The 24,660-nt window shown below is 52.5% G+C and overlaps 3 protein-coding genes across 3 annotated transcripts; all 3 read right to left on the reverse strand.

Annotated features, from left to right (window-relative positions):
* Positions 1–357: 357 nt before the first annotated feature.
* Positions 358–4,490, reverse strand: LOC122406554 (uncharacterized). The gene is made up of 2 exons (XM_043412065.1): positions 4,460–4,490; positions 358–4,386 (listed from the first exon to the last, which is right to left on the reverse strand). The coding sequence occupies exon 2, from the start codon at positions 2,418–2,420 to the stop codon at positions 474–476; it is 1,947 nt and encodes a 648-aa protein (XP_043268000.1). The 5' UTR covers positions 2,421–4,386; positions 4,460–4,490; the 3' UTR covers positions 358–473.
* LOC122406323 (uncharacterized) lies at positions 4,393–6,648 on the reverse strand. Its single transcript, XM_043411716.1, has 6 exons — positions 5,635–6,648; positions 5,457–5,561; positions 5,179–5,373; positions 4,940–5,095; positions 4,634–4,861; positions 4,393–4,511 (listed from the first exon to the last, which is right to left on the reverse strand). Exons 1-6 carry the CDS (start codon positions 5,936–5,938, stop codon positions 4,393–4,395), a joined length of 1,107 nt encoding a protein of 368 aa, XP_043267651.1. The 5' UTR covers positions 5,939–6,648.
* Positions 6,649–11,973: 5,325 nt separating this feature from the next.
* Positions 11,974–13,092, reverse strand: LOC122406324 (serine/arginine repetitive matrix protein 1-like). Its single transcript, XM_043411719.1, has one exon. It carries the CDS (start codon positions 13,090–13,092, stop codon positions 11,974–11,976), a length of 1,119 nt encoding a protein of 372 aa, XP_043267654.1.
* Between the last annotated feature and the right edge of the window lie 11,568 nt (positions 13,093–24,660).

Raw genomic sequence — 24,660 nt, forward strand, 5'->3', positions numbered from 1 at the left:
GTGAAAAGGTCCACAACATTGTTGTTAGACGCCTCACGCATCAAATCATCGATTATGAGAAGTTTTGCGCGAGGGTCGTTAGCATAATCACCACTCTGAGGTAGACCCTCATGGAACTCTATTGATTCACCATACTCCGTGTACGCTGACTGCCACTCGGAGTAATAGAAAATGACTCTCTCGAATGGCTCACTGTTCATCCGTGATATAAACTTTAAAAACTTTTTTACAAAGTACGTTTTACCGCAGCCTGTGGGACCACAGATCATTGAGGTCCAGGGATGCTTCCACCGTACATCCATCTGCACGAATGACCACGTTTCCTGCGGGGCGGTATAATATAAAGAATTCGAGCAGTTGAAACATGTATAGAGCTTTTATTTTCCTGTAACAGTATAAATATTTTACAGTAATAACATAGGTATTTTACAATACTGCTTAACAATGTTTAAAGCGAGAGTTTTTATAAACGGCTATTTGTAACCGTAAGGGAGCGAACCGTATTCGCCATCACGTCTTCGCTTGACGCTCAGAGGCATGCACGATTTCTTTTCGGGTCGTGTGACAACCTGGTGGAATGGTGTACGACGTATTGAATCAAACTGTAGTACAACAGGATTCTCTCTCTCACCTATTATAAATGACCGTATTGATTCGTAATTTATCAGCGAACTGTTTGCGTAATTCAGCGTTATGCCTTTAACCTTGCAAACCTCGCTTTCCGCGCCGCTCGGCGTATTAACTATGAAAGAATAAAATTTAGGGCCGCCTGAGATGAAAGACTTAATGTAACTGCCCTCGCCGTAGGAGCTTAGCTCGTCGGTTAAATCCCCTAGCAATTGACCCGTTGGCGGTTCATACTCTCCAGGCTCTTTTCTCGTGACATAAATAACGGAATCGGTGTCGCAGTACAGAGCACGCTTACCCAGCGGTTCGACATAGGTGTAAAGTTTTAAACGGGCTTGGGCTGTGGTGTATGCAGCTATGACAGTATTTGCTATATTAGACGGTATTACAGCATCACTGGTTTTCGTATAATTAACATACAGCACCTGGTTGTTAACAGGTAGCATACCAGTGATCTCGTGCTCGGGGCTATTTAGCAGCTCCATAAGTTTTTCGCGTGTCGATACTATTTCTGTTTGCGGTAAATTTTCGCGTTGTCCAAATTTACCCCAAAAGGAGTTAAGACAAAGTTTGGCTACCGAGCGCAGCCCCGGGTTTTTCGCTACCGCACCCCGCTCCAGCTGAACCCCTTCGGCTGTCTTAAAAGCAGTTATATAACGCTCTTGGGCAGCCTCGTCATCTGCATAACCCTCGGGCCAACCGCTAGCCTCTTGTTTGATTTTAAGAAAAGTGTTTATGTACCCGGTGAAAAGGCCCCCCTTTTGTGTATCGCGGTTGTACTGCGTTATATTATACTGCCAAATCTCGCTCACGGTTAATATTTTATACCCGCACGCAATAGCTTTTCGCAATTCATCCACTACCCAAGTACCGCTAAACACACGCTCCGCGGGGTCTTCATGAGGACACGCGTCCTGGTTCATTGTTTCGCAGCAGCTACGACATAACCCGAATAACAGGCGCTGATGCATTCGCACCGGCAGCACCGGATGATAAAGATTTTGCGGTGGAAGCACTGTACATTTAACAAGGCCCTCGACGCGGGAAAGACTGATATTATTTTCGGGACCTGTCAGCTCCCTGCACTCGTCGCCGACGTATACCGTTGGATGGCCCACCGGATATTTGCCGTACTTGCAGATGTATGGGTACAAAGAGCAAACGTCAACATATCGTATCTGCTCCCCGTCTTTCACGTCGTACAGAGTGACCATGTTTTCCGTGCGACCACCGAAAAAAGCATCGCGAGGATTGAGAGGCTCCGCTCGAACCAGAGGGTGATCACTCACAAAAGCGCTCATCTCTAAATCTGTTTTTATCATCCGGTCATACGCGCATTCCCAAATCTCGGTTAACGTGTAGCCGCTTGAGCGGATTCTCTGCGATATAGCGTTTGTTCTCTCGAGACGCTCGTTCAGTGTATCACCGTCGCCTTGTACACGGTCTCTGTTTACAGTGAAACAGCTCAAACACCCGTGCCAATAGCAACCGTGAAACTGTAACACGTGGGCTGAATCAGGTGTTTCGTAGTAGCCGTCTACTAATAAATTTTGAGGCAATTTAAACTCGCGCGAGCGTCCTGCGTGAATGATACGACGATTTAAAGAATGCTCCATCCACACGAGCCAAGAGACCGCTTTTTTTGACTGATTGTGAGCCCATCTGTAACCGCCCGTAGGTATAATACCGATCGTGTTAGGTTTTAAAAAATTTTTTCGAAAGATTTGAAAGCAGGCGGACGCGATTGTTGTGTTTTCGCTAAACGGGCAAACGCGTCCGCTGTCCTTGAACATTTTCCGGAAAACCACACGTCGTTTTTACAATAGGTTATGAGCTCGTTTGAAAAGTTAAATACATAAGAGGCATTCTTTAACTCGTTATACCATGCAAAAAAACGCTCGCGTTCCTCCGGGCGCATAGTGTCGGGAGAGTAATCGGCTGCAGGCGGCATCGGCCCAATATAATTTTGATTCTCGGGCCTATTGAACAGATGCGGAAAAGATCCTTTGGCGAGAGCAGTTTTTAGACCGAAAGATTTAGGCAGTGCACTCAGAGGCATGTGAAAGTAGTTCAAGCTGTCGAGAAACACGAATTTGCTAACGCGCATTGTGATGATTTTAGTACCGTTCATTATTAAAGATGGGAGCTGCGTTTTTTTCTCCTCGATGAGGTAGCGCAGGATAAACTGGGCATCGAAACCACCGGCGTTATGGGCTATTAAAAATACGTGAGAGAAGTTCGGCATACTCTGTATGGCTAACTCCACAAGTTGACACACAGGATTCGTCCTAAATATAAACTCGTGATCCCCGCAATGCTCGCACGGCTCGTCTATAGAAACATTATCGCAGCACTTGGTGCAGACACGTTGAGCCACGCAAAGATTCGGTTCGTGAACGCGCGTTGTAGGATCACCTTTTACAGGGGTACACTGCTGCGTTTCAAAATCATAGAATATGAATATGTTCTCTTTCGGCCTCTCATCGACGCGAATAGGCCTCATATAGCACAGGCGATTATAGGGGTGCCGCGATTTACACGTTTTACAGAAACCCTCCCCGCACACATGCGTCTTTTTCTCTAAAGATCTTATTGCGCGAAAGCAGTTACGGCACCGCTGAAGAGACTCGCAAACAGTGTTTACCCTGTGTTTACGACGGATGGTAACAGCCCTGTGATTTTCTAAACATTGTTCCCCAAAAAAATCGCGGTTACATGTCTCGCATCTGATCGCGGCAGCTGCTCCCAGAGCGCAGGGCGGTGCTTGAAGGCAGCGAGGGCATTTCTTTTTTAAACATCTATGATCCCGACGAGAACGGGCGTTACAGATTGCGCAGAAGTTTAAGCTGCCTACAGCACCACGCAGATTCAAGATAGGCTGGAAATGATGCGACCGCTCATAATACAGAATGTATAACGTGTGCCGGACTGAGCCTACTGTATCCATAACCGTCTGTGTACCGTCAAACACCGGTCTTTCGCGTCGCCCCAAAGTCAAAAACTCGAAAACCACGATAGCTAACCCCTCGCGAGCCAAATAATTCTGGTACATAGCAATTTCGCGCATACCGCAGCCAGCGGGCTGTATAACAACATTTGCGTTTCTCGTGAGCTCAAGCGCCGCCTCTTTTTGAAGCGACCCGTTAATCTGTCGTATACGCTGCCATCTAGAATGCAGAGCCCCTGAGCGTATCTCACCCCTTTCCGCGTACGCGCGTGCTGTTACTAACGAGCGCGGTAGACACAGATTGTCGGTATTTCGAATCGTTAAAATTGATTTTTTAGCAACGCCCTCGTGTGTCAAACCTTTTCGCCCCCTACCCTCCAAACCTTTAACGATACATACTTTTATATGGAAAGAATCATTAATATCCAGAGACGCTGCACTTTGAGCTATGTTTGTTATTAATTGCCAGATATCTACAAATGTATAGGCTCGGACAGGGCGGAATGAAAGCCAGACGGGGCCGTGCGCTAAGCAGCTCGCGGAGAACGAGATCCCCGCGTAGTCACCACCCTCGCAGTGACTCGTGAGATGCGTCAGAAGATCGCGGAATGCTCCTTCAAGCCATGCTGTCACGTTTGCGCCAGCTTGAGGTTGGCGGATACGCAGTGTTATTTCCCGACCACGTAGTCGAAAACGTTTGAAATAACGAGCTGTATCGTGCGCAATGATGATCCGCCCTCCCGGGGGTTGCACATCCCCGAAAGCCTCGCACCCCTGTGTATTGCGCGTTCTCCCCCCGCCCGTTTGTATATCTGTAATCAAACAAAAGCGTAAGTTATAGGGTAGAGATCGCTGATAAAAAGGCATATTGTAACTTTAGTGTACCTCGTACTAATCGCGGTACGCCAATAACGAGACGAGTCAGCTGACGAGTACCCTGTGTTAAATATAATAAAGCCTTTTAAACATATCCTGCATTTACCGCAAGGGTTAGAGATAAAGAGAGAGAAAGCGCGCGAGTGAGGGAGAAAGAGAGAGAAGACATTATTATTTCTTTACCTGAATCACACTCCATCAGCTCTTGAAACCATAGGCCGAAGCGTCTAGCTTCTAATCGCTCCTCGTTTAGACGCTCCTCCTCCTCCGTCTGTTGAGCGTCCAGCGGATACACCCCCAGCTGATTCTCGGGTTGTACGAGGTCATCATCTTCCTGCTGACGATGGTGGTGATACGATGGACCCGCTATCGCTCCGTCGTCATCGTTAGCTCTGGTGTGCCGGTACACAGCTGTTTGGGTTATTTCATAATTTCTGTTTATTAACGCGGTTTATTTTTATTTTATTATCGCTGTACGGCTATGCTTACCCAGTATATCAGACCGATCGCTAAACATCAAGGAGGGGTTGAGAATAGTCGACGCCTCGTCGTCATCAAATTCGGGCTGCAGCGGTACCGGCTCGGCCGAGGCTGCCGAGGTGCTCGCTCTAGGCTCTTCCTCGGGCCTCTCCTCATGCTGCGGTTCTGAAAAAAAACCGCGCCAGTAGCTTTTATATCTAAAAACGAGAATCGCTGATAATAATGCCAAAACAGAGTTGAATACACACGGTAGAGGGCGGTTTGATGCTCTAGATCCGCTTCCTCCGCAGCTCTCGTCGTCTCAGCGAGAGCCTCTTCTTCTTCGTCACTCACAGCGTCGTAAAACGGCCGATATATGGTAAAATGCTGCGGTATCGTCTCGGCCGGGGCTGCCGAGGTGCTCGCTCTAGGTTCTTCCCCTGCCCCCTCCTCGTGCAACGGTTCTGGAAAAATACCGCCCCCGTGGTTTTTACGTCTAAAAACGAAAATCGCGGATGATAATGCCAAAGCATAGTTGAATACGTACGGTAGAGGGCTGTTTGACGCTCTAGATCCGTTTCCTCCACAGCTCTCGTCGCCTCAGCGAGAGCCTCTTCTTCGTCACTCCCCGCATCGTAAAACTGCCGATAGCCTATGGTAAAAAAAAATAGCTGTTGTATTGCTAATCGCCAACAACAGTGATTTATCGTGATAATGGTACTTACATCTGATTTCACCGACAAGGCCTCTTACGCGGGGGGCTTCTAAAACACCGCGGCGCTGTAACTCGTCATACACAGCATCCAGCACTCGACGACCACTTAATATGCCTCTGTTATAGGCCACCACTAGAGCACGTAAAGGGGCCCACCAGATCACGTATTTAAGTCTGTTCACGAGTCGAGCACCCGATAAACGCAGCAACTCGTAACACCATAGGTCGTTACACCGGCGTCTCAGCTGAGCGCTATGCGGTTTTGTTAGACGTAAAAGACCCAAAATACAAGAACGCACTGATTCATCCGACATTGTAAGGGGTGATCGTTAAATACCGTTCTATATGACGGCTGAATCGCTACTGTCATATCTCGAGCGAGAAGATAGGTGTGAATCATGATTAAAATGCTAGCGATACTTTTTTCAAGACAGCAAAGGAGCAGTCGCTGAAGTTTAACAGTACTCTGCATGGTCCCCGGTGTTTGCGTGAAAAAGCACGCGCACGAGTGAGACAGCTTTGTTTAGCCCTGCAAGCATATTTCCGAGCATATTGCTCCATCTTCTGTATAGCATCTTCTCCCGAAGACCGAGCTGTGTCTTTAGCCCTCGGAGATACGCTCTTCATAAGTGAATCGGCTGAAGTCGCAAAATAGCATATAATAAAGAATATATATTGAGGGGGATTTGTTTAGAGGCATCAAGAGGCTGCATCCGTATGTGTAATTCCGACAGTTCTGTATAAAGCATCGCGTCTTACGGTAGAGCGAGAGAGAGGACTGCTCACTAAAGGATCGGTATGATGAGAGTGAGCGAGACGGCATACGTCATCACTGCTACAGCTTTGAAGCGTTGTGCCTCTACATCTAGCGAGAGAGCAAGTGAGAGAATGAGCGGTGTCGCGAGCGTGAGCGAGAGGGTATATACTGTTGCTGCTGCTCTCGCGCACTTCACAAGAGAGAGAGTGAGCGAGAAAATGTATCATGTCTCCGGGTGTGGGCGAGAGGCTGTGCTCTATCCATGTTACAGCTCTGGAGCGCTCGGCCGATGCACGTGCAATTCTGATGACACTGCACGACGACGTCGCGAGAGCGCAGAGCCTCGCATCTCATGAGAGCGCAAGCGAGAGGGTTTATCATGGTACGGGAGCGAGTGAGATAGCATACTCTATCAGTGCCGCGACTCTCAGATGCTCGAGTATCGTCCCCCACGAGAGAGAAAGAGAGAGAGGATGTATCATGATGGTGGAGCGAGCAAGACGGTATATGGTATCACTGCTACAGCTGTGAATCGCTGTGCCTCTACGGTTAGCGAAAGAGCGAGCGAGAGAATGAGCGGTGTCGCGAGTGTGAGCGAGAGGGCATATGCTGTTGCTGCTCTCGCGCTCGTGTGCTTCACAAGAGAGAGAGTGAGCGAGAAAATGTATCATGTCTCCGGGCGTGGGCGAGAGGCTGTGCTCTATCCACGTTACAGCTCTGGAGCGCTCGGCCGATGCACGTGCAATTCTGATGACACAGCACGACGGCGTCGCGAGAGCGCAGGGCCTCGCGTCTCATGTGAGAGCGAGCGAGAGGCTTTACCACAACACGGGTGCGAGCGAGATAGCATGCGCTATCATTGCCACGACTCTCAAATGCTCGAGTATTGTGCCTCGCGAGAGAGAAAGAGGATGTAGCATGACGTTGGAGCGAGGGAGACGGTATACACCATCGCTGCTGGCTGTTGCTTAAAGAACCAGTGCGATGCTATGACTTAAGGTCAATGCTACGATGACGTACTCCCCCGCCTGCTTAGAGGCTGTGCACGGTGAGCGCGAGGTACCGTATCTCGAGAGAGAGCGAGCGAGAGCGTATACGCTGACGCGTATGCTAGCACGAGAGCGAGTAAGAGGGTGTACACCGTCGAGATTGCAGCCACGTGCAGTTTTGATGAAGCACTGAATACCTCAAGCTCTCGCGAGGCATCGCGCCTCGCGAACGGTCTTATCTAAGCGCGAGAGCGAGCGAGAGGGCATGTGTGATTCCTTTGCCCCGTATACGAGGATGACTGCATCGGGCCGAGACGTCAGCTGTTTTACACCCCTCCTGTCCTTCTTTTACCCCTGCAATGATGTGCTCACCATAAGCACGTATTTGCATGAACGTCTTAGCCGTCAGTCTTCAACCGAACCGTGCGCGAGTATCTCGTCCCGGTCAAATTTATATTTTTTTCTCTCTACAAGTTTTTCCCTCAAAATGTATCCGCGTTACCGCTATGAACTTTTGCATCAATCGTTTATGTGCCGCGTCATACGGTTGTTGAGTGTTGCGTGTCTCTACGTACGCACCGCCGCTATAGAGCAGCTACATTTACATGTGTTAGAATTATTGTATAGTGAATTTATAGACAGGAGGCTGGACAGGCCTATCCAAAGTGAGGAGGCAGCGCCGGGCGTGAGTTGTGTGGTGGTGTTGCGGGGCTCACGCATTGTGTACCGCGGCGAAATCGTATACTGCGATAGCGATGATTATGTTGAGGTGTACCTGGTGGATCACTGTGACACGGCGTTTTACAACCTAGACTGCCTCCACCACCCCTCATCGGTAATAGAGGCAATACCGGCACTCGTAATAGAGTGTTCCCTCCACAGCCTCGCCTATTTGGAGGATTTTTGCTACCCCATCAATGAGATGGAAGCGCTGTGCGAGGGAACTCTTGCGGCCATCGTCATGAGCCCTCCCACGCAACACCCCCTGAGCGTCCGGCTGTTTGTTGAGGATGGCCGGGATCTCGGGGGTATACTCGTGAACGAGTTGTTGGTGCCCGACGGCTATCGTGGTTACGACGAGGGAGCCGAAGACGACGGCTTCGTCGACGTTGTCGACACCCCGGACGGTCCTGAGGAGTAGGCTGCGTGCGTGTGTGTGTGTGTGTGTGCGCGTGTGTGCGTGTGTGTGTGTGTGTGTGTGTGCGTGTGTGTGCGTGTGCGCGCGCGCGCGTGTGTGTGTGTGTGTGTGTGTGTGTGTGTGTGTGTGTGTGTGTGTGTGTGTGTGTGTGTGTGTGTGTGTGTGTGTGTGTGTGTGTGTGTGTGTGTGTGTGTGTGTGTGTGCGTGCGTGTGTGTGTGTGTGTGTGTGTGTGTGTGTGTGTGCGTGTGAAAAACTATCGGACGCGAGACAACGTCGTGGAGCAGAGACTGGATCGAGGGAGAGAGAGAGAGAGAGAACCACACGCGTCGTCCTGGTGAGTTTTTCAATATATTGTAACGAGACATTTCCCCCGAGAGGGTTGCCTCGCCCCTTCTCCGCTCACGATGAGGAGAATCACGAGTCCACACGGCCCCGGGTGGGCTGGGCGCCAGGTACGAGCGTACCGCCGATGAAATCGACTTAATTTTGCCCACCCGAATTGGAAGGTTATACACGACCCCGTGATTCCCCGCGCGACGAAGGATGACCCGACTACTCAGCTCGATTCTGAGTTACTAAAGGTAGAGGGGAGGGTACTTGGGGAAAAGACAACCATTCACGACACGAAAGAATGTAGCCGACACAAATCAATGGATCAGTAAATTATTAACAATTTTATTCACCGTTTAATGATGACAAGAAATTCATAAGAAAACATGGGTAGAGAATACAGTGAGTGCCTCAGAACGAAACGGTAACACGCCGGTAACATCCGCAGGGGCCGAAGGCCGTAGATAGAACGCAGGTCGAGGACAAACGGCGACATGCACCGTAGGTAAAGCGCAGGTAGCCGGTAGCGAGTACCGGAGGTAAGGCGCAGGTAACCGGTAACGAGTACCGTAGGTAAAGCGCAGGGAAAAATTGAACAGCCGCGGAGGCTGTAGGTAAGCGCAGGTAAGATTCGACAGAAAGATATTATGATCGACTCAGCGCAACGCGCGAGGGCAATACCGAGGACAAATCAGAGTAGTTCCATTACAACGACGGGGTAACACGCGAGACGGCAGAAGCGCACGTAAAATATTAGGCTAAACAAAGCCGGGGCTCAACGCCGTACATCCCGAAGCGCGACAACGCGAAAGAGAGAGAGATAGGCAGGGCGCTAGCGCACGCGCTAGTCGCCAGGTAATACGACGAAAAATGTAATAACGCGACGGCGAGAGACTTGAGGCGAAAACTAGGGAAACGAATAGACGGAATCAGCAATTGGCCAAACAATATCGCTCCTGTCCTCGTGTTCCATCCCGGAAATATCCGCGAGACGACGGAGAAAGAGTCGGGACGATTGCCGGCCGCGAGGCCGACAATTCCCTTCCACGATCTCTCATCAGGCACAATCTACAAATAAATGTCAGGGGCTCGATCCCCCAGAGGCGACATTATACAAAAAAGGGACTAGAGACACGAGAACAGGAGGGAAGAGAAACATGAGGAGCGGGCTTACCGAGAGATCCCTTCAAGTCAGGTAGGAGGCACCGTCCGCCGCGCTGTTCAGATGAAGACTGCTCAGTGCGCCGGCCGGTGCGCCGTCTCGGCACTTCCCCCTCTCCGCCGGGCCGCACGCCACGGGCCACGCTCTCGCGCCTCACGAGCGGACTTGTGGTTGCTCGCGCACCGCGCTTCCCGCGGCAAATACGAAAATCGAGCACGTGGGAGAGTTAACCTCTCACGCGCCCGGTTGTGGCTAACGCCGGATTCAAGAAATGAAGGGTTCTGCGGGCAAAGTTCCCGACCGCGTTCGGTGGTTTTGTCGAGGCCCGGACACTGTTCCTCTTGGGGACTCGGCCGACGTTACCGGAGAGCCGGGGGGAGACCTCCCTCGCGACTCGGGGCGTCCCTTCGAGCCACGGTGGGTCCACTAGGCGCCACCAGGCAAAGATTACACCCCGACTCCCGGTGGATAATCCCGAGCCCCACTGGACGAGGCGCCGGTTTTACGAACTGTAGTGCCCGGGCGGACGACGGTGGACGGGACAACTCTCGGTTGCTTCGGCGAAGAGGTCACGGGAGGCGTTCAAATTGGCCGATAAAACCGGCGTGATCCTCTGACCGCCCACTGGACTGAGCTTGGTTGTGCGGAGCCCAGTCCCCGGTACGCGGACAGGAAAGTCCCCGCGAACCCCACACAGAGAAATTGAGCACGCGAAAGCGCGACCCGCGTGCGCGGCCGGCAGAGGGGGAGGGAAGGAAACGAGGTACTTCGGTGATCCCGAGGAAACTCCCACGAGGCATAGTCGCGAAACAAAGATTCGACCTCAAGTCCGTCGACGCTCGACAGAAGATAGCATACGAATAGGTACTACAAATGCGCGTCTCCCTCTCTTTTTACAGGCAATTCGTGATGGCGTGTGCGCAGGTAGGCAATAAATAATACAAAGGAAGAAATTCAAGAATTCAAGGTAAGGCCAAGTTAACGTTACGTGACGCAGCTAAAACTAAAGAATCTTCATCCGAATGAAAACAGGCGGGCGGCGGGCGTCGGCAAAAGTATGGGCCGTATACCGGTCCACTGGTCGACACGGGTTCGTACGGGCGTGGCGGGGCGAAATGTCACGTCACAAAACCTCCACCCCAGAATGCGCTTCGGGGAGAGGAAGGCGACGCTCGTCGATGTCGGCTGTGGTGTTCGGCGTTCGCTGTGGTGTAGCGTCCTCCCGCAGCCAGGATCCTTCCGGGGCCGCCCGCACGATCGTAGCAACCAGTGTTCCGGGAGCCTCCCAGAGAAATGACCTGTAACAAAGAAGGGTCCCTCGGCAGACCGTCCTCGGAGCCCTGTTAGTTCCTCCATCCACGCCACAGGCGTGCTCCCTCTTCACATCGAATGGCCACTAACCCCTCGAACATACGCGAAGTCGCCAATTGAATTGATAAAGGACGGTTCGGTCTTCGAGTGAGCCTCAAGGTCACTAAGCCCATCGCACGTCCACCGGAAGGGGTAAGGTACTAATCAACAACAAGGCGTATGAGGTAATCATGTTTAATGAGTTAATCACTAGAGAGCGGTGACACTGAGGTTGGTGGGCTGACAGGTATCAGGAACGAGGTACTCCCACTCTGATCTAGGACTTAAGACTAGTGAACGCTTCGCGTAATGGGCCCAATGGGAACGCAATGATAGCCCCTTTGGCAACGTGGCTAACAATAAAGCAAGGTAAACGTAACTTACAGTAAGGATTAAACTAGGTAACGCAAAATAAATAGGCTTTTCCCTCGAGGGGACGGCGTCATAAATGACCCACAGAATAGAAAGGGAAAACGAAATTAAATTGAGTGCATGAACTAAAAGCTAGGGGGGGTATACCGGCTAGGTAGGACGCGGGGAAAGGTGTCGTCCAGGTATTGCAGTCGAGTCGGGCAGGGGAGAGAGGTACTGTCAATCCGGAGTGGCGAAGGGGGGCAGGTAGTTATCCCCGTGCGTGGTTACGGTGCGGTTGAGGGCCTTGGCGATCGTCGTCGCGACGCCGCGACGGTGTTGGACGGGTGTTGTTGCGCTGCTCCTTCTCGTAAATGGGTCCATGGATCGGGCAGGTACGCACTGTGACCCCTCGGGTTCCGCAACGGAAGCAGAAGATTCCAGGGGGCTCCGGACATTCCTGGCGGGCGTGCCGGGAACTACCGCAGTTGTAACAGGCCCCGTAGCGGGTTCGTTGGGCGGGCTTATTGGGTAGCTCTCGGCTGGGCTTCCTTTTCGGGTGGAGTTCACTGGTGACCCGATTCTCCGTCGCTTGGCTCGCCTCCGCTTGGTTACTTGGTGGTGACGGGTTCGCTGGTTCGGGCTCCCTTATGGCCGTTTCTTGAGGTGGAGGCGGGACGGCAGGTAACGGGAGTGGCTCTGGTTCCACCGTTTGTGTGCCGCTCTCCCGGGTTAAAGGGAACTCCCGAATCGTAGCGGAGGACCCCATACTCCGTGGAGGTCGCAGTCCCTCTGCGATGGGGCAGTAGCCGCAGCCCTGGTGAGTGAGCGCGCGGACCAAATCTGTCAGGGCCGAAACGAATCCCGGGCGGACGTACTCGCTGGCGGCCAGCAGGCTGGCGAAGGGACGGATGCCGTTGAAGAGCGGGTTGGTGTCTATTTCTTCTGACCAGTCGAATTTTAACGCCTCCTGTAGCTCCCCGAGGATCACCAGTGGCGATAGACTGCGCGGTCGGGGAGATCGCTGGCGCGGCGGGGTGGGACTGCGCCGAGTCGAGCGCGACTCCCGTCCCCGAGGCGGTGAGGGGTCCGGTGACCTCGGCGGAGTTCTCGGCTCGCGGCGGCGGTGGCGTGGCGGTGATGGGCTGGGCGAGCGGGACGGACTGCCCGGCGGAGACCAGCGCTTTCGCGGGGGTGAACTCGCGTTCGAATCGCTGGGACTGCGTAGCAATTCGTCCTCCTCGTCGCTGTCGAGATTCACCACCAGGAGTGGGGGTTCCTCAGATGGTCTGGTCGTGAGGTGTTCCCTGCCGGTGTCGGGAGCTGGTGGCGTCGAGGCTCCCTCCGAGGCCCTCCTCCGTAGCCGCGGGTCTGCACTTCCGCCGTTCATTCTCGTGGACCGAAGAGTCGCGCCGTTCGGGACACGGAAACCGGGTAAGGCAGCGCGAATGGTGCAAACAACAGCCAAGGTAGTGTGAGGGGTAGGGATTGCGTCAGGTAGTAACTTTATGCAGGTAACGTCGGAGGCCCAAGCTTGGTAGGTAATGAGAAAGCGGTGCAGGTATGAGCAGGTAACAAGACGCCTGTGGAAGGGGTGGACGCAAACAAAAAAATAAGATTAGCTTCACACATGCGAGGTAAAGTGGCAAGGCGGTAGGACTAGCGGGGGAAATACTCGTGGTCGATCCTAATGGGTGCTCACGGTCTAGGCCACGTAGGGTTTTAAGTCTTGCACGTGGACCTTGCCCACCCAGGTACCTTCGAGGTTAGATAGTTCTAATACCACTGGGGAAACGTTACTCCGGACGACGAATGGTCCATGAAATTTCGTCGCTAATTTCGCGGCGACATGTTGGGTAGCGGAGGAAAGAACGTGTTGTCTTTTCAAAACGAGGTCGCCGACGCAATAATCGCGGTCGCGGTGCTTTCGATTGTAATACAACGCTTGGCGTTGTTGGGCCTCGTCAATGGCTATTCGCGCGAGTCCCCTCAATTGCTGCATCCGTTTCATTCGATCAAGCCAGGCTTGAGGCGTATTCGCTATCGGTTCGCGAGTGTCCGGCGCCGCTAGATCCTGGGAAGGTAGGGGCTCACGGCCGAAGTTTAGGTACGCGGGGCTCGATTGGGTGGAGCTGTGGTAGGCAGTATTGTAGGCAAACCGGAATTCAGGTAGGTGGACGTCCCATTGGCGGTGGTCGGGCCCGAGGTAAGAGGTAATCATTGACTTAACCACGCGGTTAACGCGTTCGACCGGATTCGCTTGAGGGTGGTAGGGGGCGATGGTGTGGTGTAGAACGCCCAGCCGTTCAGTCAGGGCCCGTATATCGCGGTTCACGAATTCCGTCCCATTGTCGGTGAGGAGCACGCGTGGTTTACCCCAACGGCACGCCACGAAGTCGTCGATGACTTCCGCTATTTTCTTTCCGGTGGCTTTACGCAGCGGCAAACACTCGATCCATTTCGTAAATAAGTCCTGCAGGACCAGGATGTACGCGAACCCATTTTTGCTAGTAGGTAGGGGCCCCATTATGTCCGCCGCGACGATGTCCCAGGGCTTGTCTAGTACACGCTTACCCATGAGACCGACCGGGACGGCTTGTTCTACTTTACAGCGCTGGCAGACTCCGCATTTCCGCACGTAATTCGCAACGTCCCGGAACATATTTGGCCAGTAATAACGCACGCTCAGACGATGGAAAGTTTTCTCTACTCCGAGGTGACCTGCTTGCGGGACGTCGTGGCAGGTAAACAGTACCTGCTGCCTGAGTTCAACGGGCAGCACTAGCTTCCAGGCGTTTAAGTCTCCTAACTCGAGGGCAGGGAAACGCGGTGGCCGATGGTGATACAGTCGCGCGTCCTCCACTCGCCAATCGGGATGCTGATCGGGGTTGCGACGGACTAAGCGAAGTTTCTTATTGTACCAACGATCGTTACTGGGGCTGGGGAATGTCAACGCGGAACAGGTCTCCTCTGGGATACGAGATAACGCGTCAGGGACGTGGTGCAGTGCTCCTTTACGGTGGAGTATCTCGTAATCGTATTCCTGCATCTCCAACGCCCAACGACCGAGCCTACCCGAGGGATTCTTCAAGTGGTGTAGCCACCTCAAACTCGAGTGGTCAGTTATCACCGTGAAGTGATAACCTTCCAGGTAACAGCGGAATTTACGAACGGCCCAAATCACCGCTAGGCACTCTTGTTCAGTGGTGGTGTAATTCTTCTCCGCGGGGTTCAGGGCGCGGCTGGCGTACGCAATCACGTGTTCGACGTCGTCCACGGTTTGGGTGAGCACTGCTCCTAGGCCTACGCTACTGGCGTCGGTCTGAAGCACGAAAGGGAGTTCGAAATCGGGGCAGCTCAAGGTGGGCGAGGTAGATAGACGAGCGCGAATCTCGTCGAACGCTTTACGTTGAGGTAGGTCCCAGGCCCAAGCCGAATTTTTCTTCAATAACGAGGTAAGCGGACCGGCCAACGAGGCAAAGGCAGGTATGAATCTCCGGTACCACGAGGCCATTCCTAGGAAGCGGCGTAATTGCTTGATGTTTCGCGGCGCGGGGTAAGTCAGGACCGGGGACACCTTTTCCGGGTCAATTTGGAGGCCTTCGCGGTTGACCACGAAACCGAGGTATTTAACTTCCGAACAGCAGAATTCGCTCTTGTCCGGATTAATAGTCAAGCCGGCGTTACGAATCTTCGAGAGGACACGTTTCAACCAGGTTAGATGTTCCTCGAAAGTGGGCGTCACGATAATAATGTCGTCTAGATACACGTATACGTGCGGTTGCATCTCGGGTCCGATCAAGCGATCTAGCAGTCGTTGGAAGGTAGCTGGGGCGTTAGTGAGGCCGAATGGCATACGACGGAAGTGAAATAGGCCCATGCCCGGGACCGTGAAAGCAGTTATCTCGCGGCTCGATTCGGCGAGAGGTATTTGAAAGTACGCCTGGCTGAGGTCAAGCGTCGTGATGTAGTTCGCCTGCCGTAAGCGGTCGAGTATGCTATTCATGAGAGGGATCGGATACGCGTCCTTTTTCGTGACTTCATTGACTTTGCGGAAATCTAAGCAGAAACGTAACTTTCCGTTGGGCTTTTTCACCATGACGATAGGGCTCGACCAGTCGCTAGCTGACGGCTCGATGATTCCGTCCGCGAGCATTTGTTGGACTGACTCGTGGATAGCCTTCTCGATGGCCGGGGATACTGCGTAATACCGTTGTTTAATAGCGGGATGGCCACCGACGTCGATGTGGTGCTCAGTTAGGGACGTGCAACCCGGTTTTTCGGGCGCTGGGGGTATTTCGTTTTTCACGAGTTCTTTCAGTAGGGCCGATTCGTTCGCGGCTAAGTCTCTCAGGCCGCAACACAGGTGTTTTACCACCGACGGTCCGTGTTGCGACTCGAAGGTATGGATTCGCTGGGGATCGTACCAGCTGAACCATCGTTCGCTAGCGAAGTCGACGACCATCTGCGCTGTACGCATGAAATCTAATCCCAAAATGCACGGTAGAACCAGTGCAGGTAATAGGTATGCGGTCAAACGGAAGGTACTGCCATTCAGGCATACGAGGGGGTTAACGACTTCGCGGGCGATGGCCCGTTGCCCCCCTGCCATTTCCACTCCGCGCGGGCGGCAGGGCTCTCGGGTTACCCCGAGGTCGTCCATCCACTGGATTGCGAGCGGGCCCAGGAAAGTTCGGCTGGAGCCGGAATCAAACAATGCGCGAATCGGGTGGCCACGGATGGTGAAGGTAATAAAAATCGCGGTGGGGCTCTCTCCGGTCTGGACGGTACCGCAACGGATCGGCTCGTCGTTGGTCGGGTAGGTATCTAGTAGGTACGGCTGGTGTGATCTGTCAGCGGGTACACCGGTAGGGATTTCCGGGCCCGCTTTTAGCGGTTTCCCGAACAGGAACACTCGGTGACTTTCAACCCGCGACGCCCACAGCGATAACAAAAGGTAGTACGCGGCTCCGAGCACGCGTTAAACCGGTGGCCTGACTTGCCGCAATTCCAACACGTGGTGGGCCGCGAAGCCATGGTGGAGTGGTTGCCGGTAGTCGGGTTCGCCGACGGTCCGTTTTCGCGGAAGGGATTGAGGGAGTTTAGCGGTTCCGAGGTAGCGTCCAAGGTTGGACCTGTTGAACCCGAGGTAGGGGGTTTCGAGGCGGCTTTACGTCTCGGCCGAGGGTTGCCTGATCTTTGCACCGCGTTTACCGCTTCCGTGGGCGGTACGGCTGCTGAGTCGAGGTCGGAGACCGCGGCGCCCGCGTTCGCGGTTGGTTCGCCGTCCCGGCCGGCGACTTCGGGCCAGACTTCCACGGCGGCGTACGCCTGACGTGCGGGGGGCGCTGGGGCGGTTCTCGCGCCGCGATACGCTAATTCGGGGCATAACGACTGCCCGGGCGGCGGGGGTGCCCGATACGTGCGTGAGACCAGGAAACTTTTCTCGATCCGCACGGCAATGTGTTCGAAGGAGTCGAAGTCGAACACGTCGTCCCGATGTATCGCGATGTGCAGTCTCGGTATCAGGTTACGGTGGGCGTACTGTATTTGCTCGGATTCGCGCCAGGGAGGTTGCAAGCGGTTGAATAATCCACGCAAGCAGGTAAGGTAATCCGCTACAGGTTCGTCGATCCCCTGTGTCCGACGCATGATCTCTTCGCGTAACGCGTATTGGTAATCGGGGTCGCCGAACCGCACGCGACACGCCGCGGCGAATTGACTCCACGTCGTCCAGCGGTTGCTATCGTTTCGGAACCACTGTAAGGCTACCCCTGACAGGAAGAAGGGGATACAACGGATCAGGTCGGTTTCCGAAACAGCAACCAGTGCCCGACCTTCTTCGATCCGCGTGAGGAAGGTATCGATATCTTCCCCTTTCTTACCCGTGAAGGAGATGTTCCACTTACGCATTAGGTGTAGAACGGAAGAGGCAGAGGCCTGGTTACGAGGGTGAGGTACCTCGGACCCTTGACGAGAAGAATTATCAGTTACTAACCTGGGATCGGGCCCTGGTGGCGCTGTCCTTCGGGGTTGGAGCCCCCCGCCTAGGGGCGGTTCCGCGAAGACGCCGGAGAAGCGCCCCGGGTGCATCACTCCCGCGCTCAGAGGAGGGTACCAGGCCAATGAGGTTTTCGGGCGCGTCCCGGTGGGCTGACTGCCGAGATTAGAAGGTGGGCCGGCCCAGGGTTGGTGGCCCGGGAGGGTTGCGGCGGAGTCGGCTAGTTGCGCCCAAACTTCCTGGTAGCGGGTGGAGTCTAACCAATTCGGCGGCGCCGCGTGGTGCGACGCGTCGGTACCGGGGGTCGTCCGGGGGCCTTTCACGCTATCGGTCGTTTTGGTCACTCCCCCCATCCACACGCCCGATGCACCTAAACCCCCGCCGGGGTGTAGAACCGACCCCATGCCGGAATCGTCGCCCACCCCGTGGGGTAATCGCGATGTCCCCGACGCCAGAGTATCTGCGTCGAGGTGCTCGTCTAACCCGCCGGCCGCTACTGACAAGGAGGGCGAGGGTGCCCGCGGCAGGCCGGAACCGAAATCCGGAGGGCTCGTTGGTTCGCCCTCGGGCATGTCGGGACCCGCGGATAGTTTGAAGCGTGACCCGGGTTCTTGTTAGCTGAAGCGGGGGGGGCCCCTCGTCGAGAGACGGCAGGGGGCGCGCGGCCGGTAGATAACTCGTGAGAGGTAATTCGTGGCTACCGGGTCAGCAGGTAATTCGCGGAAATTATGCGCGGTCGTCGAGTCGACAGGTAATTCGCGAAAAGAACGCGCGATCGTCGAATCGACAGGTAATTCGCGAAATTAATCCGAAGGTGTCGAAGTGACAGGTAATTCGCGAAAAGAACGCGCGGTCGTCGAATCGACAGGTAATTCGCGGAATTAATCCGACGGTCGGATCAATAGGTAATTCGCGAAATTAATTCGAAGTGTCGAAACGACAGGTAATTCGCGAAATTAATTCGAAAGTGTCGTAACGACAGGTAATTCGCGAAATTAATTCGAAAGCGTCGAACAACAGGTAATTCGCGAAGGGAACGCGCGGTCGTCGAATCGACCGGTAATTCGCGAAATTAATCCGAAGGTGTCGAAGTGACAGGTAATTCGCGAAAAGAACGCGCGGTCGTCGAATCGACAGGTAATTCGCGGAATTAATCCGACGGTCGGATCAATAGGTAATTCGCGAAATTAATTCGAAGTGTCGAAACGACAGGTAATTCGCGAAATTAATTCGAAAGTGTCGAAACGACAGGTAATTCGCGAAGAGAGCGCGCGGTTGTCGAATCGACAGGCAAGTCGCGCCGACTGATTTTCCGCACGACTGTAAATGAATAGACGTAACTAGAGCGAAGGGGTGAAATTGGGTAATTACGTGATAAGAGCTGAATTCGAAGATTATTCGGACGAAGTACGGCGTGCGTGAGGTGCAACTGATGGGTACTCCCGGACGTGACAACTCGATCGCGCGGCTTGGTCAATACTGTCCGGTTGGCGCGCCTCGCCGTGAACCTCTTGGTGCTAGAGCAGGAGTGGGGTTAAACTTTCCGGGCCTATTATTAGGGTGGGGAGGGGAGAAGAAGAACGCGGCGTTTCTGCTAGTGTAAACAACGGATTAACCGTTCGCGGAACACTCGAGACCTCGGGACTGAGTTCCGAAGAAAGAACAAAAATTGTTTTCCACTTCGGTGCCTCGGGACGTAGGCTCCGCTGCTCGGGGGGTTAATCCCCGTTCGAAGAACTGTGCCTCAAACAATAACAAAGCGAGCATAGGTCGAGCGTCGCTGATGTGTGTAACCCGCGCGACGCGTACTACGACGCACCCCTCGTGTCCGACCGCGGTTGACTCAGCAGATGACAACACTACGCCGCGAGAGACCCACTCGCTGATCGACACGAGTATTTCGGGGAAACCAAAAAAATTTCGGTGTGCACGCCTGCGGGTTCCAAGGAAGCACGCAAAAACCAGATATTGTATATGATAGCCGGGTTGGGGGTGTACGGGGAGACGAGCGCTCGCCCGTTTATATTTAATGTGGGGGGTAAGAGGTGGCTTCACCGCCTCGTAAGACAACTTATCACACAAAGGACACAATTACAATGTCGGCTCAACGTTGAGCTTAGGGAGAGGTGTAAACATTTCGAGCGGCCGAGCGAACAATGGGCAGTGCTGGCGCTCCCGAAGACCGTAAATAATGATAATCATAACGTACTTTTAGTGTACAACAACACTCAACGTCTCTCGCCGTACGACGCACAAAAACGCGGAATCTTGACTCTTCGACGAAACCGTAATCGACGAAAGGAATGTACTGCGTCGGACCGGGGGGGGTCACGTTTATTGCCCGCGACTTAGTGCCTAGGTACGATGATGAGGGAAAAAGATAGTTCGAGACGTCGGTATAATGCAAACGATATTATTTCCACCGAAGTTTACGAAATTAACTTCAATCTGTAAATTCGCGAATGGTTACTTTCGGGCCCCACGTCGGGCGCCATTTGTAACGAGACATTTCCCCCGAGAGGGTTGCCTCGCCCCTTCTCCGCTCACGATGAGGAGAATCACGAGTCCACACGGCCCCGGGTGGGCTGGGCGCCAGGTACGAGCGTACCGCCGATGAAATCGACTTAATTTTGCCCACCCGAATTGGAAGGTTATACACGACCCCGTGATTCCCCGCGCGACGAAGGATGACCCGACTACTCAGCTCGATTCTGAGTTACTAAAGGTAGAGGGGAGGGTACTTGGGGAAAAGACAACCATTCACGACACGAAAGAATGTAGCCGACACAAATCAATGGATCAGTAAATTATTAACAATTTTATTCACCGTTTAATGATGACAAGAAATTCATAAGAAAACATGGGTAGAGAATACAGTGAGTGCCTCAGAACGAAACGGTAACACGCCGGTAACATCCGCAGGGGCCGAAGGCCGTAGATAGAACGCAGGTCGAGGACAAACGGCGACATGCACCGTAGGTAAAGCGCAGGTAGCCGGTAGCGAGTACCGGAGGTAAGGCGCAGGTAACCGGTAACGAGTACCGTAGGTAAAGCGCAGGGAAAAATTGAACAGCCGCGGAGGCTGTAGGTAAGCGCAGGTAAGATTCGACAGAAAGATATTATGATCGACTCAGCGCAACGCGCGAGGGCAATACCGAGGACAAATCAGAGTAGTTCCATTACAACGACGGGGTAACACGCGAGACGGCAGAAGCGCACGTAAAATATTAGGCTAAACAAAGCCGGGGCTCAACGCCGTACATCCCGAAGCGCGACAACGCGAAAGAGAGAGAGATAGGCAGGGCGCTAGCGCACGCGCTAGTCGCCAGGTAATACGACGAAAAATGTAATAACGCGACGGCGAGAGACTTGAGGCGAAAACTAGGGAAACGAATAGACGGAATCAGCAATTGGCCAAACAATATCGCTCCTGTCCTCGTGTTCCATCCCGGAAATATCCGCGAGACGACGGAGAAAGAGTCGGGACGATTGCCGGCCGCGAGGCCGACAATTCCCTTCCACGATCTCTCATCAGGCACAATCTACAAATAAATGTCAGGGGCTCGATCCCCCAGAGGCGACATTATACAAAAAAGGGACTAGAGACACGAGAACAGGAGGGAAGAGAAACATGAGGAGCGGGCTTACCGAGAGATCCCTTCAAGTCAGGTAGGAGGCACCGTCCGCCGCGCTGTTCAGATGAAGACTGCTCAGTGCGCCGGCCGGTGCGCCGTCTCGGCACTTCCCCCTCTCCGCCGGGCCGCACGCCACGGGCCACGCTCTCGCGCCTCACGAGCGGACTTGTGGTTGCTCGCGCACCGCGCTTCCCGCGGCAAATACGAAAATCGAGCACGTGGGAGAGTTAACCTCTCACGCGCCCGGTTGTGGCTAACGCCGGATTCAAGAAATGAAGGGTTCTGCGGGCAAAGTTCCCGACCGCGTTCGGTGGTTTTGTCGAGGCCCGGACACTGTTCCTCTTGGGGACTCGGCCGACGTTACCGGAGAGCCGGGGGGAGACCTCCCTCGCGACTCGGGGCGTCCCTTCGAGCCACGGTGGGTCCACTAGGCGCCACCAGGCAAAGATTACACCCCGACTCCCGGTGGATAATCCCGAGCCCCACTGGACGAGGCGCCGGTTTTACGAACTGTAGTGCCCGGGCGGACGACGGTGGACGGGACAACTCTCGGTTGCTTCGGCGAAGAGGTCACGGGAGGCGTTCAAATTGGCCGATAAAACCGGCGTGATCCTCTGACCGCCCACTGGACTGAGCTTGGTTGTGCGGAGCCCAGTCCCCGGTACGCGGACAGGAAAGTCCCCGCGAACCCCACACAGAGAAATTGAGCACGCGAAAGCGCGACCCGCGTGCGCGGCCGGCAGAGGGGGAGGGAAGGAAACGAGGTACTTCGGTGATCCCGAGGAAACTCCCACGAGGCATAGTCGCGAAACAAAGATTCGACCTCAAGTCCGTCGACGCTCGACAGAAGATAGCATACGAATAGGTACTACAAATGCGCGTCTCCCTCTCTTTTTACAGGCAATTCGTGATGGCGTGTGCGCAGGTAGGCAATAAATAATACAAAGGAAGAAATTCAAGAATTCAAGGTAAGGCCAAGTTAACGTTACGTGACGCAGCTAAAACTAAAGAATCTTCATCCGAATGAAAACAGGCGGGCGGCGGGCGTCGGCAAAAGTATGGGCCGTATACCGGTCCACTGGTCGACACGGGTTCGTACGGGCGTGGCGGGGCGAAATGTCACGTCACAATATATATTTTTTATTTTATTTTTATTTTTATTTTTTCTTTTTATTTTTTTTATCCATTTTAAAAATTAATATGTATAGAGAAAGAGAGAGATTTTTTTATTTTATATTTTTACAAATATAAAATAAAAAAAGCGATGGTGCACTATGACGACACGCTCATCCCCCTCCGCACACCCGCAAACCTCTCACCCACAACGCCGGCCGCTCGGCCTAGTGGGGGAAAGGAGTGGGGATAGGAGTGGGGATAGGAGTGGGGGTCGCCATAGTGCACCACCTACTACTATTATATACATGTTTGAGGTTCATATCATCTTGCTTGAATAGCACTATCAAATTTGCATTGTCTCTCACGAGATGTTTCGGAATACGAGTATACGTCTGACAGAGATAAAAACTATCCACAATCTCGTGTCTTCCCATGGAAAAAAATGCTCTCACGTTGTCCTGTTTCTCACACGCTATATCGTCAAAGATGAATATGGAGTTTGGGCGAGCTTCACTAGGTGCCACAACTTGTTCATTCTCGTTAAATTGAAAAAATTCCACTCCTTCCACAGGTTTAAGCATTTGCTCGAGCAATCGGTATTTAGGCTGCTTCAACGATTTCGAGTATAGATATTGTAACGAAACGCTCTTGCCGACCTGGCCTGAACGCCGCCACGCGTCGATTCGAGCAACCTAAATAATAAGGAGCAGGTATGAAGGAAAACGCGGAAACCAAGAATTCTTGTTGAAAATTGAAATAATCAAATTTATTCAAATAACTGATTGAATTTTGACAAAATAAAAAGCTTCGCGATTGCTTTTGATGATTAAAACAGTTTGGTTTTTTTTTTTTTTATATTGTCTTGCGTTGTTTTACCGGATCTGGCGAGAAAAAGACCCGAAAGACCCGAAAACGTTGCAAATTCTCTGTCTGAGATAATTTTTAATTTCTCAATTTTCGAATTTTAATTGTACAAAAATAATAATTAGAAATAAAACAATTTTAAATTTAATGGTTGCGTTCGTTCTAGTCTCTCGACACGCCTCGAGCTTAAAAACCTCTCAATTCAATGCTTCGAGCTATAATTCGTTTGACGCGGTTTTTCCGATGTCCTGTCACGCTTGTTTTCTAAAAAAAAAATATAAATGAATCCAATAGGATCTCTTCGCTTTTACAATTTTTCAATTTTGTTTTGACTCGATATAATTTTAACTCGATCTATCGCCTCTTGGATTTTTGTTAATTCTTTAATTCGCGTTAGGTCTCCATACCCGGCCAACTCGGACAAGATTTTTTATCAATTTTGAATCTAAAATTTTAATTAACCCAAAAAAATAATTTTACAGCTCTGCTTTTAACGATCATAAAATGACAAAATAGAATCTACTATGGAATATGACAGGATAGCGTAGACCACAGGCTCTGGGATTGAAACGTCACCGAATCGCTCCGAGATCCTGTGCATCCACTAGGTTAGGTAATTCACCGTCCACGGGCTCTGGGATTGAAACGTCGCCGAATCGCTCCGAGATCCCGTGCAACGGAAATTTGGAAAAACTAAGAGTGGACCCTGGACTCTGGGATTGAAACGTCACCGAATCGCTCCGAGATTCCAGGCATTCAGGAATATTTGGAAATTTTAGAGGTTAGGTGCGGACCCTGGACTCTGGGATTGAAACGTCACCGAATCGCTCCGAGATTCCAGGCATCCAGGAAAATTTAGGAAAGGAATTTGTGAATTTAAAAGCAGAGTGCTTGGTCAGTGTTGTCAGAGAGGTCCGAGTTGATCCTTGAGGCAGGGAGAACTGAATGCCGAATGAGTCGCGCAGCGCTTCTTATACCCGTGTCCCCACCATAAAATTCTCGAGCGCCGAGAATCTCCGTTTTCGCTCGGTTCTGCGCATCAACTTGTTACGCCCTCTCCGATTGGCCCGTTGCCATGATCCGCGATCACCCGTTGGTCGAGCAGGCTAGCATACGATGCGCAGACTACCGCTTTTTATGATTTACAGCTTATTACGATGTTAAACAGTAAAAACTTCAATCTGATCAAATATTACTTAATTTCTTCTTCAATTTGGCATTTTTATTTGTTTTAATATGATTCGTAAAATTATAATCGCTAAAAGTCACGTACGCGTCCTATAGCCCATCAACGCTCTGCCCGCGCATGCGTCGTAGTCGCTTTTTACATTTTTCATTATTA

Source organism: Venturia canescens, chromosome 2 (genome assembly GCF_019457755.1).
Source record: "Venturia canescens isolate UGA chromosome 2, ASM1945775v1, whole genome shotgun sequence".
Taxonomy (NCBI): Eukaryota; Metazoa; Arthropoda; class Insecta; order Hymenoptera; family Ichneumonidae; genus Venturia; species Venturia canescens.

Bases quoted from the DNA above. Each gene is read 5' to 3' on its own strand.
- LOC122406554 (XM_043412065.1), bottom strand. From the start codon at position 2,420: ATGTTCAAGGACAGCGGACGCGTTTGCCCGTTTAGCGAAAACACAACA.
- LOC122406323 (XM_043411716.1), bottom strand. From the start codon at position 5,938: ATGTCGGATGAATCAGTGCGTTCTTGTATTTTGGGTCTTTTACGTCTA. The intron at 5,374-5,456 runs GTACGTATTCAA...GTATTTTTCCAG, and splicing joins GCGTCAAACAGCCCTCTACC to AACCGTTGCACGAGGAGGGG. The intron at 4,512-4,633 runs GTAAAGAAATAA...TATTTAACACAG, and splicing joins GCTGATGGAGTGTGATTCAG to GGTACTCGTCAGCTGACTCG.
- LOC122406324 (XM_043411719.1), bottom strand. From the start codon at position 13,092: ATGAACGGCGGAAGTGCAGACCCGCGGCTACGGAGGAGGGCCTCGGAG.